Here is a 17,253-nt window from a genome sequence, read left to right on the forward strand (position 1 = left end):
CCCTATGTGTGGGATCTGAAAGGCCAATTTCTTCTGCTTTTGGGCTTCATCTGACTTGTGGGTAGAACTGGGCTGCAAACAGAGTGTTATTATGGAAGGGCATGGTCTACATATGCCCACATAGGGTGTGTTTGGTAGAAGAGATGGTCCACAAGGTAAGATGAGATAGGGCCAGTGCATGGGCAAGAGGGAGCTATGGTTGCACAGTCATCTGCCTGTGTTCTCTCAACACCCAGCCTCTCAAAGTCTGGCCTGCTGTCCTGCTGTTCCCAGTCTGCCTTGGCCTAGTCTGATTTCTGGTCTCCAAACTGCAAATTCCAGTCTTACTGCTTGATCTGTAGTTTTTTGCTGGTCTTACTTCCATATGGGCTTTTGTCACTCTCTAAACTAGTTCAAAACAGACTACTTAGATTGTGAAGTTGATATCCAAGGATGCTTTTCCCCCTTCGTTAGATGGAATCTATTTTTCCTAATCATTCCCTTTTTCCAGAACTGTAACCTGTGGTCAAGACGAATGCACCACATATTCATTAAAAGCTGAAATCTGCTGCTACTCCTGCTGTTAGCTCTGGCAGAGTTTAAATAATAAACTAGCTTTCCCTGCTTCCAATAAGAAGGATTTGTGCACTTGAACAATCTCAGTGTTTCTTGAAGAGCGCTTTGTAGACAAGCTCTGTTATGTGATCAGCCACTCTCATACTGCAGTGGTAAACATCAGACATCCCTGTGAATTCCTATTCCTTTGTTTTGCATTAATTGAACCTCTTACATCTCACTTTCCCACCCTCAGAATGAATGAAGTATCAGTCTGTAACCAAAACCAAGTAGTATCTGTTGTAATTTTTAGTCTTTTAAAAGTAAACTAAAGCCTACTCCTTCTTTTAGTGTTTTTACATTTCTTTTGTAATTCTTGGAAAATTGTCTATGTTCTCTCCACCTTGAGGAAAAAAAAATTATGCTTCTGTGTTTGCTGACTCTATTCCATTCACAATAAACTGGTTTGTGTCTCTTAAGGGCAAGTTCATGGTGGCATTGTATAATTCTTATTCACTGGGTTTCCCTTCACGCATGACTGAAATGCATCACTTTCTGCTTGTTCAAATATTTGATTTCCTCTGGTAGTAGCCTGTGTGTTTGGTGTACGACCTGTGGTGAAATGCTGTTTTCTCAGCTGGGAAATGCCGGAGCCTTTGCTGAAGCCCTTTGTTCTGGCCAGCTGTTGTGTTCAGCTCTTCTTGTTATACCAGTGTTCTACAGGAACGTAAGGCTGGGAGAGGACTCGTGAGTCATTACATGTAACCTGTAGATAAGCACGGGGGATGGGGCCTTTCATAACCTGTCTGCCGTAGCAGAGCGGTTAATGCAGATTTTATATTTTACAGTACACATGAAATGTGACAAAAAGGACAGCAAAGTAACAGATGTGCAGATTGTGAGAGAAATTAGTGAGTTTTATTTAAAATCAATTCCACAGATTGTGTTTTTTGAGTAAGCATTATATTTTGAACTGTGGAGATTTGGTTTAATATCCTTGTGGACCCTGATGAATTTAATCTTAGATTAGCCCACCAAATACATTTGACATGGGGACATGGGGATAAGTCAACTCAACTGGCTCATCTGTATGCACACGTAGAATTTTTGTACTGTGTACTGGGAGTCTTAAAGCCATGGTGCATTGTCTAGCCATAAATACTATGTCTGCATTTACCAAAGTGTAACTGATCTTACAGCCTTACAGCTATGATGATATGATCTTAAAGCTGAAGCAAGCTTCTGAAATATGAATTCTAGAATACGAAGTTTGCATTGTGTAGTGAGAAACACTGCCACTACTTCTGTCATGGTCCATTGGTTCCATGAAAGCAAGATATTACTACACTATTTAAACAGGTTTTTTCCATGCTGATCTAATAGCCCTTCATCATGGTATCACTTTGACCCTTGGATGTGGCTGGTGGACCCAAGTTACGCCTGTTAATTAAGATTTTGATAATTCCACGTAGTACTTGGAGAATTACTACAGTTTAAGTAACATTCCATACTTTGAACATAATGTTCTCCTGAAACCATTTAATAGCTATTGGCTTAGGACTAAATACATGAAATTAATTGAAAAATCATTAAAATTAGAGTTTAAAATTGTTGCATTTTATTTTAAGCAGTGCAGTTTTCTTGCCTCAAGAAAAAAATTAAACAGTTTTCGCTTTTATTTCTAAGTAAATCACTTACTTAATGTGTAAGCCTTTGTATTTCCTGAATCTTCAGTGTTGGCCTTTATTTTTAATTGAACTGGCAGTTTCTGTACTGTTTTTTTATCTTTTTTCTTCCTGTTTTTTTTTTTTTTTTTTGTGGTTGTTTTATTTTTTGTAGAATTTCAGACACTGTAATAGTTACGTGTTCCCTACAAGGACACATAACAATAGCACAATCTGAAGTAGTAGCACAATTTGAAGTCTTCAAAACTTCAAACTTTTGGTAGGATTTTTTTTTCCCATTTCACTTTCTGACTTCATGTGAATGCTGTTTCATTTTGAGAGAAAGGGAATTACATGAAAACTAGGTTGCACTGAAATATTTTTGTATTATATTGCCAAAGAGTGGAATAAAAAGATTTAATTCATATAAAATCCCCATGTATACATTTCAAAAGAGCACTACCTTAAAAACACAGGCTTTTTATAATATAAACATAAAAAATAGATTTAAAAACTACTGTAGTTTCTGAATATGGTTTAGAGAGATAATGATTCAGTTAGCCCTGGAAAATAGAAGAGCTAAAAAGTGGAAAGTTTCAAGTTCGGCGGAATACTTTGCTTCTAATAGCGGTACTGTCTCTCTGCCCATCTTCCACAGCAGGGTGACAGGAGGGGGGCAGCTGCTGGGGGTGCGGTTCCCTCTCCATCTTTTCCAGGGAGGAAGTCCAGGCATCAAATTTAGAGCAAACACCAGCTTTTAGATGGTTACCTTTCAGCAAGGTGAATCTTACTCCAAATGGCTTTTCCACAGCCACCCTGTGCAGAAAACTCAACTCTGTCTCTTCTGAAGCAGCTGGAGCTTCACTTGCGAAACATCCCTTCCAGCAATGTACAGTTAAATGCCAGCACCAGCTTGTGCACCTGTTGGTCACAGCACTGGTTGTAGACATCTCCTGACCAGAGTAAAGAGAAGTGGTTTCCTTAGTGCACCCATATCACATTCTCTGTATCAACTATACTCTCGCAGCTGCTTGCTTTGCCGGTAACTCATTTTCAGAAAAATTCACCAACTGGTGGCCATATTGACTAATGTTATCCAAAGGAGTCTTTCCTCCCAGTTAACGCTGAAGTTTAATGAAGCACAAAGGAAAGAAAACCAGGGTTTTTTCCCCAGAACCCTTGAAGCTTATACATGCTGATGATCAGCAAGATCTGTGGTGAACTGCTTTATGGCTTATGTGGTTAAAAACTGAAAAACTGAAAGTGTTTCCGCAGAAGTTGTTTATGAGAAGAAAGACTAAAGTCTCATCTGGTCCTGGTTCTTTGTTCCTTTTTCTGGAAATGAAGATGTCTTTAGAGGCATTTATGGGCTGGTATGAACTGGTAAACTCCCTTTCATTCAGTGGAGCCAGGGCTGTTGCAATTAGCTGAGGATTTCTGATGCTTAAGAAATTACCATTCATAACTGCAGGCAGGGTGTCCGAGGCAGTAAGCTTGTGCAATGTGCAGCTTGCCTGCAGCTGTGTCTGGCAGCTGCTGCCCTCCCCAGCCCTCTGCAGTCTTTAACCTTTTGATCAATTTTAACTAAATTTGATAGAGGCATAGAAATATTTAGAATATGAAGTTCTGATATGTTCTTTGCAAATGGGTGATTGAGGAGAGATGGGCAAGTGCATTGATGTCCCGGCTGAGGGAGAGGCAGGAAGGAACTCAGCTTTTATCCTTTCCTTATGATGACAAATGCTGGTTAATCAGCACGCATGTAGCTTTGGTGTAAGCACTGGAGCCTCTTTCTTTTGAATCTGTTTGCAGTCTCTATGTGATCGGTAGCAAATATTGCTCCAGTAGTAGTAAGAATGTTGTCTGGGTTAATTCAGAGATCATGGGAAGGCACTAGGGGTGTTTTAGGGGGGAAGGGCTGAGGGGTTCCCATCTTTAAGCTGAGGAAACCCATAGGGTGTTGCATGAGCTGTGAAACGGTGTGAGGACATTTGGAAGCTGTAGAAGAGACAGCACTCAAGCAAACTGAACCAGCTGTGTTGCTAATTACAGTATAGAAACCTCAAACTCAACTTGTTTTCAGGTTGCATTTACAATTCTCAAATTTTACTTTTATTAGCTTGTGTGCAAAAAAGGGCATCTCTGGAGATGGCTGACGCCATTTGCCTCAGCATTTTCGTGTTTGTTGGGTTAATACTCTACTGGAATTTGAAACACAGTTCCTCTTGTCCCCATGAGATTTACAAAAGAATCTGCCTTTCCAGGTGAGGTGAAAGACTAGTTAAGCAGCTACTAAAAAAAAAAATAATCACCATAAAATTACCCAGAATTTATTTTGATGCAATATTTTGCCTTTAGTTGGCTAAACAAGTTGGACAGACAGCCTGTGGGACTCAATCCAGCTCTGGATGTTGTTGCCAGTTTCTGTGAAGGTGGTATTTGTGTTCCTCTCCCACCATTTCAAGCCTGTGGCTGCTACCATGCTGGCCTTGCTCAGGACTAATAACTTGTCTACAGTATATTTGAGCAAGAAGTAGGCAGCATGTAACTGGTGATTTCAGAGCTTTAGTCAGTGCTGTCTCTTTGCTCCTAATCCAGCTGTGTTCCTGCATCGCTTGGCTGAGGGGCATTTCCCAGCCGAGGCCACAGGCACTCTGCCCTTCTCCCACCCTGGGGAGCACCCTGCCAAAGCTACCTCATGCTCCAGTGCTAGAAACATGGGACTTTTATCCTTAAAGGGAGCTTGAGGGAACTGAATAATGACAATAATAGAGAATGCTCTTTAGAAGGTGGTTGTATGGCAGCGTCGGCTTTCTAAGCATAATATTTTAAGCCTCCTAACTTGCAGCCCATTGGAGTTAGAGATGCAGTCGATTTTGATGGATAAATTTCACTGCTTTCTTCTGAAAAACTTTAGATATGATAATTGTTGGGTTGAGTCTCTTAATTAAAACAGCTGGAGCCAATTTTTTTTTCTGTTGAGAAGAGAAGTTGATAGGGGCTGCTACTTGAAACTACAGTCTAGTTCATTTTCAGAGTCTCATCTTGTCTAGCACAGGAGAAATCAAATAGTCAACAGGTCCTTTGTTCACATCCCAGGTTTCTTTCAGCAACATTTACCCGCAAGCTTGCTCTCCTTGTCCAGAAATGTGTTTTCTACCTTTCCCTGGCTGTGTCTGGGTCTTGCTTGCCTCATCGCTAGTCAGCTCTTGGTGCCCTGCCAAGCCCAGAGGTGCACACATGTCCTCCAGCTACTGCCCGGTCTGTGTGTTTACAGGGTGCATCTTCTGAAGAAGCCCAGTGGCAGTGCTGTGAATTGGCCGAATCACAAACTTACGCTCTTTCTCTAGAACAGCTTGAACCACAGCAGTGTAAGGCATCGCCAGTTATTGCTATCTGAACTCCTGCCTGTGTTGAAGTAGTCAGCGTAGACTTCAGGGAAGGCTGCACTCCAAAGACCACTATAATGATGGATTGTGGTACTGAGTATATGTTTCCCTGCATTTGCTGTTGTCTTGTTCACTGAGCTCATGTGCAGTCATGTCTGCATTCCACATTAGACCAGGAAGTCTCCTGCTCGGACTGTGCCTCCAAGTGCTTCTGGGAACCCTGGTTCTTCCATGTGAAAAAATATTTGCTATGGGGAGCTGCCAGAGCCAGTGAATACCAGGAGTCAAGTAGATGAACAGGGCACACTTTCCTCTTCTGCACTCAGGGCAGGATGCCTGTTGCTGTTGCTGTTGGAGCAGCCTGATGAAGGAAGGATGACTGTTGACAAAGCCTAATCCCACCCATCACACCTTTTACATGGCTTTCCTACATTCCTAGAAGATGACCTATAAGCACATGAGAAAGAGAGAAATGTATGGTGATAGGTGCCATGCATAGTTCCCCCTCTTCTCTTTGCCACTGTTAAGGGGTATGGAGTTTCATGGGTCAGCTTTCCTATAGGTGTAGACATGGATCTGGCACAACCAAATTTCTGTTTCGTAGGACAAAGGCACAGAAAACTACAGAAATGTTTTTAAAGCAATGCACATAAGAATTTTAAGGTACTACCTGAAGTACATTTTATGTAACTCATAAGGAGTTGATTAGACAGTTTTTTCCCTTAAAACTTATTTAAAAATGAAATTTTAACTCTCATCTGAATTATTCCTGTGACTAATGTGACTGGAAAACCATAAGACAGATTTTTATGCAGTTCACTGTAGTCTCTGTATGAAGTTACATTTCTCAAGTCCAAATTCACTGGCTAATATATGAGGACTAAAGATATGTTTTATTAAAAAAATGATCACTGGAGCCATTCCTTTTCTGCTAGTTTAATTGAAGTCATATAACTGAAATTTTAACCTACTTGCCAAAAAATTTGTTAAACATTTTTCTGAATTTCCTCTAGCTGTGGTGGTGTAGTTGTTTGCTGTGCAGGACATATGTTGTGAAACACAGTTAAATGACTGCTTTTGCTGTAGGGTTGGGGCTTTTTTAATTAAACATGGCTGATATTAACTTCTTATTCTTACATTCTTTCCACTTCCCCAAAGTTGCATATTTTATTCTGACCTTCACCTTTTGCAAATCTATTAAATCTACTTGGTATGAAATATCTGCATATGCTGTTACACTACAACTGCATTTATTGCTTCAGTTCAACATTTGGTTGAATGCATATTTGGCAAATAATTAAATCTTCAATTTCCACACTAGCTTGCCATAGCAGAGGGGTGACTGCAGACATACAAAGTTGTTAATCTGGCAGTAAATTTAGGCATACGGCCCTCCATAACAATGTTGCTATGTGTCCTGTGGACTGCTGCTTCTCTGCAAGCTTTAATTTACCCAGGAAATTCAAGATAAAATATGTGCTTTGTCTATCTGTAAAAATCTTAAAAACCTGGTGACAGAGGCTATGGTGTTTTCTTTTTAAAACCTGTAATGTGGCTGACATGGTGAAATGCTGAAATCCTTCCCAGATGAAGTCAGGGCCATCTTGTCTATGCTGTCGGGGTTTTTAAGGTGTATCTTTTCAATATGGAGACACAAGTATGGCTGGTGCATTTTCTGACTCATCAGCTCTGAGGACAGTCAGATTTGGGATTTCTCTGATACAAAGAGCGGGGCAGCAGAGGCAGAAGACAGAGCCACCACCCAGTAAGATCAAACTATGGTTGATGCTTAGAATGCCAAAGAGTTGGGGAGCGGGGCCCTGCGGGGCCTTTTCTGCTCCACAATTTGATGAGATCTCTAAATACGTTTAAGGAAGGAGGTGTTTCTAAAGAGGGATAAGGTGCATTTTAAGGGCGGGCAATGTCCTTTTCCTTTTGTGGGACTTTGGACAACATGGCAACAGGATTATAGCAGGGCAGGGGGTGGAGGAGTCCTCTGCTGACTTGGTACTTTGCTGTTTTAGCCACATAAGTAGCAGGTTTTCTTTTTTTATTTTGTAGACATGACTTGTATTGACTTCATGACACTGCAGTAACTGGTTCTTTGTTTAAAACCCCATGCGCAGAAGAGCACATTTGTCAGTTTTTCTCATCTGAGCGTGTCCCTGATCTGTGCTGCCGGGTGGCAATGATGTGTCCCCCAGAGAAACCCTTACTCTGGCAGCGTTGCCACCTGGCTGGATTGCAGCCCATTCCACCAGGCTCTGGGCTTGGCTTCCCTCTTCTCCTCCCATCTCCCCAGCCAAAAGGCTTAATCCACATTATTTTTAGTTACTAGACTTGCAAATCATTCACAGCTTTTGTTACTTTGCTTTGCAAATCATTCCTCTTCGGTCTTGTATACCCAGCTTCTTCCTGGACATTTCCTCATGGATATTCCATTGCCTAAATCTACCTAAAACCTCTCATGTTTCCCACCTCTGCTCTTCTGTAAATTTTCCCTTCCTATTCTGTCATAATCTCATCAGCCTCCCTAAAAAACAGGAAAAAAAGTTTGCTTGGATGCATCTCAGTGTGTCGCTGCACTGCCATTGACGCCGGTGGCCTGCCGCTGGAGCTCTGCAAGCCCCAATCCTTCCCAAGCCCAGCTCAGGCCTTGCTGTCCCCCTGTGTCCTCTTTGCAAGGACCTGTCCACAAAGCTGCTCATGCTCTGTGGCTGTGGCAGTGTCGTCTCCCCTTACCACCCAAAGCTTGGCTCTGGGCATGCTGCCAGCCTCAGGTGAGGTCAAGCTGCAGTGCCCAGCATGGCTCCTGCCTGCGCTTTCATTTCCTGCTCTCCAGCCCCTGACCTGCCCATTTTCTGTCTTTTTTCCTGTGATGCCACGTCTCTACTCCAGGAGACCTCATTTCTCTACTCCAGACCTTCATGACTCGCTTCGTCCTTAGTGCTGCAAACAACCCCTATCAACAGAGAAAAATCAAGGTGATGGCATTGCATTAGACTATTTTAAGAAGAAAGCAAAGACAGTTTCTCAAGCAAAAAGCTGTTTCCCATGTCTAATTTGAACTTCACTACAGAATTAGAAATATACTGTAGCCAGGGTTTAATTAATATTAAAAGGTTTTTTTGAGGTGTGCTTTGCCTTACTTCTTGAAGCTTACAGCTTTAATAGCCTTAGATTTTCTCTGTTAAATCATTATTTTTCACTCAAATAAAAAACCATCTCTTCTTAAGTAAGTGACTAACTAGACAGACACTTTTCTGCACAAGTAGTGAAATTAGTTGTCTGAATAGAGGATTGTATTTTCTAATAGCATGAAAAGCTAAAATCCTGCTGGTTTAGAATGGAGGCTTCTTCTTGGTCAAAGGTCTGGACATCTTTGATTAATTGCATTACTACTGTCATTCTATAAATTGCATTTTATTGCTATATGTGTATTCTTTGAAATTAGCCAGAGAAACAGGGTGCTAGGGGTGTCTAGAACAGTGCTTGCCCATGCCACAGAGTACATAAATTAGGTAATAGTTGCTTGAAATGAAAGCAAATTGTACTACTGTGTTTGATGATAAATTCTTTTCTTCTTCTGCAAAATGTGGAATACTAACTTTATTTTTATTTTATGCTGTGGCAGAGGTTTTAAAAATTCCAGGCATTTTATGAGAAATGCTTGCATGATAGAAATAGCTCATCTAATGTCACCCAGTAAATCCCCTATGTCTAATAAACTGCAAACCTGAAAAAGGTAGGGAGTGTATTAGAAATTTAATGATTTTCAGCATCATCATCATGTATCTTATCACTTTCTGTATAAATACCCTTTTGCAGAAATTTCAGGCCACAGGGTAATAATGCAGAAAAATGTCTAGCTTACAATGTTAAATGCAGCAGTGGAGAAGACTTGAGAATGATATATCTGTATATAACTCTCCAGTAGCTACTGAAGCAAATAAATCAGTGACTTAAGCAGTATTACAGAGTAAGTGATCATAGAATAGTTTGAGTTGGAAGGGACCATTAAAGGTCATCTAGTCCAACACCACCTGCAATGAAGAAGAACAGCTTCAACTAGATCAGGTTGCTCAGAGCCCCATCCAGCCTGACTTTGAATGTTTCCAGGGATGGGACATCTACCACCCCTCTGGGCAACCTGTTCCAGTGTTTCACCACCCTCACCGTAAAAAAAATCTTTCTTATGCCCTCCTTTAATTTAAAACCATTACCCCTTGTCCTGTTGCAACAAGCCGTACTAAAAAGTTTGTCTCCTTTCTTATAAGCCCCCTTTAAGAACTGGGTCTCCCTGAAGCCTTCTCTTCTTCATTTTGAACAACCCCAGTTGTCTCAGCCTTTTCTCATAGGAGAGGTGTTCCATCCCTCTGATCATTTTTGTGGCCCTCTTCTAGACGCTTCCCATCAGGTCCATGTCTTTGCTGTGCTGAGGACCCCAAAGCTGAAGGCAGTGCTCCAGGTGGGGTCTCACCAGAGCCGAGGGGCAGAATCGCCTCCCTCAACTGGTAGTGCAACTTATTCTGTGTTAATGCTTATTTCAAGGCTTTGCTGGGCCATCTGTGCAGGGTCTTGGGAAGGTGAAGCTGGCAAAGCTCTAAGAAACCTCATGATTTTCACAGTTTCGGAGTGCATGGTGGGGGTCTGCAGTAATTTTCCTTTTTATTGGGTACAGATTAGCTTTAGCCCCATCTTTGCACTGCTAAGGAGCTTTTCCTCTCTTCAGCTAATGCAACTTCTTATGAATGTTCTTAAAAATCAGGAGGGGTGGGAAATAAATGCAGCTTTCAGACTGAAGGAATAGAAATAGACTTTAGAAATTAAAACCAAGAAGATAGTATTTTACCACTGATTGCACTGTAAATGCAAGTTAAAATACTTTATCTGTTAATCTACTTAGAGCCATTTGCGGTTTGTTTATATGCCTCATGTAAGCTGAACAGCTACGTGGTTTGCTTGTGGGTGATCCCACTGCCTTGGCTTGAAGGGGAGAGAATCCTTTTTCACAAAGCTGGAATTTTTTTAAATTTTCAAGACCTGATCAGTCTTATAACAGCATGATGACTTCTCTTGAAGAAGTCTGATTAGCCATCTGCTAGCTGTCTTCTTAGGAAATACTGTGTCTTTGTATTTAATCCTCTCCATCAGTAAGAATTTATGTTTATAAAGTGGGAAAATATTTACTGAAGGAAATTTAGTATTTACACAACTGATCTCTATTTTGATTAAAAAGGGTCACAATTCAAGTCCCCCTCCTGGCTTATGTGCTGTCTTGAGGGTAAAGCAGGTTTATTTTTTTTACATTACATGTGACAGATGAGCATAACTTGTCTGTGCTTGTAGCAAGCCATACATTTCGCTTTCACTGTGTGGGAATGTCTCAAATCTATCAAGCATGAGCAAAACATGTAGGACATAAAATTCTTTTGTAGCATCCTATTAAGTGTCTTTTCACAAGGAGATCATCCACATGTGTAAAAAGTGTGTGGATCTAATACGCATCATGTCTAGACAGTATTGATTTTAGATTTTAAATTAATATAAAATGTGTATATATGAATATATATGTGCATGTGTGTGTGTAATACCATATTAGTTGCTGACAGTTATCTTTTACATACATTATGGAAGAAAAGCTTTTGATAAAATACTTCATTGTAGTTGAGGTTGAAGTCAAACTGATTACTTAATACCACTTAGTTACAATTTTTTTCTTCTCAGGCATTTGGTATTTTGGCTAATCTAGGCTTGCTGCTGGCATCTGCAAGTGTGAGTGCTCTGTGACAATTTAAAAGAAACACAGAGTAGAGTTAGTAAGAGCAGCATCTTAGTATGACTGAACTGTGTGGTACCCAAGGACAACAAAAAGACTAGTAGCTACTACAGCACAGAGGGAGTATAATACATCGAGTGTCCTGTGGTACTCACTACACACATTTCCTTAGTCAGAGATCAACCATATCAATGTTTTTGTTTCATTCTCTATCTTAGAAGTCTAGGCACCCTTTAGTATTTTTTATGCTTAGGATAAAGTATAACCATGTGGAGGTTGATCAATAAAACGTGCCTTTGTGGTGAACTATGGTTATGTTTCCCAGCTAAGAGTAAGGTAGTCAGGGAAAAAAAGCTACTTCATTTTTCTAAAACATTGGAGATTTGTAAGCTAATCTGTAGCTGCAGCAGAATCTATGGTTGGTTTTGTTTTAGTTATGTGAGCTTAGAAAGAACAATTTATTTGAGTACCACCTATCACCTTTTTGGTGTTATCCTCCTGTAGTAGAGCTGCTATTCTCTTTACTGAGATGCAGGGGTAGGATGGAGGCTGGGATTACAGTGGTTTTGAGCAGGTACTGAGCTCTGCAAGTTTCATTTGAGTTACATCATCTCAGATCCCAGTGACCCAGGGAGGACATGGTAGTATTCCTGCACTGATGCATCAGTGAATGCCATTATAACCTGCTGCACATTGCCAAAATGATCTGCATAAATGGTCTGGATAAAATTCTTTCTTCTGATACCTTTTTTCCTAGACTATGTGATATGTCATTTATATAGGTAGAAAGGAAAGAGACACTATTTTATTTGTGAAAGTTTTCCTTCATTGTAAAATTTTCTACCTACCTCTCTACACAGTACAGCCATCACAGAACATGGTTTTCTGGTCTGAGTGCTATTTTATCATGCCTTTTCAATATGTATTTGGGCTGTGATCTACAAGACTTCTGATTTTGTGAAGCTGATACCTTGCTTAGGAACTGGTAGTTTGTAAGAAGCAAGCCAAAATAGTAAACTTAATGAAAAAAAAATACCATAACTTAAGTATAGTACTTCATATATTTTAATAACAGTGTGTATTGAGAATATTCTTAGCTATTTTACTTGTGAATATTGGATTAGTCTGATATTCTTTGATCAGAATAGCTGTGTTTCTAATAACAGGCAGATAAATACTTATCACTTTCAGATTAAGGTAATGAGGAAATTAAATTTTCCTCTGTAGACTTTGTTTTGTATTTAAAATAACTGCCTCCATAGCTTATATATATATATTCTTTTTTTTTTAGCTTGTCCCTTGAATTTCAGTAGAACACACAAGTGATTTCTGTCAGCAGTGAGAGAAATCTGTGAGACTGGAAGAACCAATACAGCACCTCTGGGACTGGAAAGAGCGAAGCTTAGCAGGGTTTTTTTATTTCCCAAGCTTTAATGGGCAGATGCAATGATGGGCTGGGAGGGGGCCACAAGAATCTCAAACTTCTCCGCCAGTGAGCTGAGACCAACTCAAGCTCCTGCAGAGCACGAGAGATCAGCTGGGGTTACAGCCTGTCTGAGCTGAACCCGATGTCCCTGATCGCTGACCTGAGTCCCCCTTAGGGAAGTAGTGGCAGACTAAATCACCTTGATTTTTGCCTGGGAGGAGGCAGGAGATGCTGCTCCCCTGTCTCAAGCATCTCCTACCAAAGCTCCTTTCGCAGCCTTGGTGTGGTGGGCTGGAGACTGGGCTTCAGTACTTTGTAGTTGGTGGTATGACAAACGCCTCTATTTATGCTTAAACCACAGTGCCATTGGAGCATTCTACAGGACCAGCTGCTCTGTGCTTTACACCCAGCACCTTTTCTTCTTTAGATCCACCTCTTCTAACCAAAGTACTGGTTATTTTGGGTCTAAAATCTTCCTAACATTAACCCAATCGCTATTTTATTATCTTAATTTTACCTCGTTGGCCAGCTGGCTAATTTGAAAAGCAAAGGAGGCTAATCCTGTACTGTCATGATTTAGGAGAAGAGCAGGGCATCTACTGGGATGCGTGTGGGATGGTTGTTTTTAAAGTGATGAGGTTTGACAACCTTTCTGGTTACAGCCAGCAAATCAACATTTAGAAAATACGCCTTTAAACCACTTGTTTGCACTTCCTTCATTATGAAATACTGGGAATTCCAAGGTGTTTTCTTCAGTTTTTGAGTAGTCCTTGTATATGCTGCCTTCAGTTATGAGGATTGCTAGTGTATAGTTTCAGGAAAGAAATCTTCAGTCGATTTACATTGTGTGGAGAGAAAACAAAAATGAAGGTCAAGTCTATTTGTAAACTTCATCCATTTCAGCTAGGAAATTAAATAAGTTTGGACAGTGATACTGATATTATTTCTCCTCAGCACAGAATAGTGTGTGGTAATTTATGCTTTATCACTTGTGATAGTCTCCTCACTGGTTTTTCTTTTATTTTTTTAAATAGTTTTGGGGGCTTTATTTGTGCTTGAATATAATTAGCATTACGCTGCACAGAGAACACTATTTGTTCTTGATCTGTTTGCTCTTCCATGCTGTCAGGTTTGATGTCTCAAATGTATTTGTTTATGAATAGAGTCAATCAAATAAATAAAGGGCAACAACTTCTATCTGTTCAGTTCTGCTGTGGCAGAAACAGTTTCGAAATTTATCTAAGAACTTATCTTTCTTACTCAGCTACCATAGCAAAATAGAAAACGGCCTTGCGTTTGCCGTATTTTAAAAGTCATGCTTTCAGCAGTTGATTGTATTTCAGATTCCTAAGTACAGATTGTTGCTTTTCATTTCTCTGATAAAAAGCAAAATAATATTGCAGGGCCCCTCAGTTCTTGAAATGGGTAAACATTTCTCAGAAAAATCCAGCAGCTCATTTTCAATTAATTGTAATAAATTAACCATGACAAAGCAATTCTAATTTTCATGAAAATTTGATTTGGATCTGCTGAAGGTGGATGCGCATTACTTACTGCAGACCACCAGAATGTCAATTAGCATATGTCTCAGAAATCTATCAAGGTAGCTATTTTATGTTGTGTGGTTTTCAGACACCTACAGTATGTCCCTGAAATGTGCTTCTACTGTGCCACTGCAACTGGTAGCAGTACCACAACAGCCCACTTCTTCCTCACATGGTCTCTCTCCCTGAAATGGGTTGCGTTTGGTGAAGGTAGAGATGAATGAATGGAAACCCAGGCTTTTCACCTACTTGAGGGCAGAGACCAAAGCAAAAAATGCTCAAATACATGGGTATTTAATACTAAAAACAGTATTTAAAATTATGTTTTAGGACTTCGGCCAAAAAGGACTCTGCGCTTGGTGCTATGGACAGCAGAAGAGCAAGGAGGAATAGGTGCTGAGCAATACTATCAGTTGCACAAGGTAAATGATGTCTTCAGATTATTTTCTTGACAGCACTTTTCTCCCTTGTCTCGAGACTTGCATATGATTTTTGTCAAAATGTTCAGCTTAATAACTAACTGAAAATAGTGATTCCAATTCTGCCTGAAAGTGTATTTTCTGATTTTAATCATAAATGTAAACTTAATTTTACGTTTAACAGAAAGTGATGTGACCACAAATATACATGTTCTGCTTGACCTAAGATATTCTGTCACAAAACTGTTCTGAAGCAGATATTTCATGATGATACCTGCCATAGCTTTCAAACATAGCTAACTTTCTGAGAATGAATGATGAATGGTCCACATATGTTTGCAATATAAATAAATTTTGTTTGCCTTATATATTTCTGCTTAGTTGTTTTTTCCCATAATATTTTACAATGTAAAATATAAAATAATACGGAGAAAAATCTTTGCTATCTTACCTTAATAGTGTGTAATCTAAAATGCTCTTTGCCAATTATCGATGTTATGGGTTCTGGAACATTTTAAATGGTTGATTTCTGATGATCCAAGGAACACACAAACTCTGACTGGTTATCAAGATAAAAATATTGTGTATTGTCACATCCATCTCTCCTGCTGACTGCCTTTTTAAAGTACATCATGACATCAAGGGTAGTTGCATAAAACTATTTTATGGAATATGTGTGTGGGGTTTTTTCCCTCCAAAATTATGCTGTATCTGTATAACTAAGTTAAAGTAGCTATCTTTTGTTCTTTCCCCTGATTTAGTAGTGTTACTCTCAGCAATGGTTAATATATCCAAGGCAGAGACAAGATGAATGCAAATGTGTTTAGGAAGTGACTTGCTGTACAGTAGTATGAAAGCAGACTTGCAAGCCATTCCTAAGAGTATGTTTTTAATGGTAAGCAGCCTATCAGAACAAATAAATGGAAATTTCATTTTTAATTAAATTCATTGTGCTGAAAAAACTAAATCAATTTGCATCTGCAATAGAATTGTGAGAGATAGCCTTACAGTGGTTATAGTTTTCTGTCTAAATGATGAACAGTCATTTCCCACCAACTTCCCACTTACTAAGCAGTGTATTTAACTACCCATATATACGGTAGTCCCTCCTTATTTTCTCCAAAGTATAGAGATAGCTCAGCTCTCTCATGTGGAAGAGGTACCTAAGGGATTGCCTTCTCAGCTTCAGGGAGGTGACATGTTGCAGTTTAGTATATAATGAGTCATCTGGATTTACCACTGGCACTCTGCTGTTCAGCAGGATTAAACTAGAATGAAATGCTCTGGATTATATAGCACAGGAACGAGATGCTTCTCATGTACAGTTCATTTTGGAGGAGCTGGAGGGGTGCTCTGTGCCTAATGCACACCACTCATGAGAAATGTATCATCTTCTCCGTAGATTTCCATGTTGGATAATAAGGTCCGTTCTATGGTAGTGTTGTCAGCAACACATGAAATTGTCTCATGCACATCTCATCTTTTGCCAAAGTGTCTGCATTTTACTGTTGTCTCTAGGATTTATATTCTGAATTAATATAAAAAAGCAGGCTTAAGGATCAAATAGGGAAATATAAAGCAGGCTGGGTGTTGTTTGAAAGATATTTGGTTACTTTGCTTTTAAAAAAATTGACACAAAGGTGCCGCTCAATTGTTGCTCTACTGGTGTGATTCCATCTGGATGGTGTGCTCCACAAAGAAAGCCCAGTCTAACTTAACAGTTTGCAATTTACATGGAGAATTTAAGCAGAAATGACATCCGTCTGTTGTTTGTTGTTCTTCTTTCCCCCCTGCCATGTGATCTGGCATAATTATAAATTGATACAACTATAGGACACCTCATTACTCATAATAACAAAATAAAGCAGATTAATACTGTACATTATATTTAGCATGAAAAATAGCTTAACCTTTTAATGATTTACTTGTGCAAATTTCTGGCAATTAGGATAGTATGGCAGAAGCATTGCTTGCTGATGGTAATGAGCACAAGTTAAATAAAACCGGTATTTAAAGATGCCTTGTTAAATGAAAGATGGCTTGTATGACTCATCTACATACCTGGGCTTATGACTTTAGTTCACTACAAACAAGTAGAAATACAAATGCAGTAATTCGGCACAGGCAGACATGGATTTCCTTGACATTGTAAATTACCTCCTTATGTCAGTAGAAATGTGGCAAGGGAGAAGGAATGAAGACAATATAGTACTGGACAAGTACAAATACTTTTCCTTTTGTAGCTTATTTATTATTTCTTTCAATTTAATTTTAAGTCTTTCTTCCTCATCTGTCATTGCAGGTTGCCACTGCTAGAAAGTGGATAAGTTACTGCAGAAGTAACTGAGATAGCAGCAGCACAGTGGCTTTACTGTGGTGCCAATAATTAACTCACACCCCTGCGTAATAGCATTATTTATATCACATAAGTCTTTCTATAAAGCCCAGTATTACAGTTTCTGATTATTAAAACTAGCAATAGGTTATATTGGCTGTTC

The 17,253-nt window shown here is 39.6% G+C and overlaps 1 protein-coding gene across 4 annotated transcripts in view; it reads left to right on the top strand.

Moving 5' to 3' along the window:
- CPQ (carboxypeptidase Q) overlaps positions 1–17,253 on the top strand; it is a 158,452-nt gene that overhangs the window by 102,749 nt on the left and 38,450 nt on the right. For all 4 annotated transcript variants that reach the window (XM_040587388.1, XM_040587387.1, XM_040587385.1 and 1 more), the window contains one exon: positions 14,667–14,758. In XM_040587388.1, coding sequence (XP_040443322.1) covers positions 14,667–14,758 — 92 coding nt within the window. The remainder of the gene's footprint in view (positions 1–14,666; positions 14,759–17,253) is intronic.

Source organism: Falco naumanni, chromosome 3 (genome assembly GCF_017639655.2).
Source record: "Falco naumanni isolate bFalNau1 chromosome 3, bFalNau1.pat, whole genome shotgun sequence".
Classification (NCBI taxonomy): Eukaryota; Metazoa; Chordata; class Aves; order Falconiformes; family Falconidae; genus Falco; species Falco naumanni.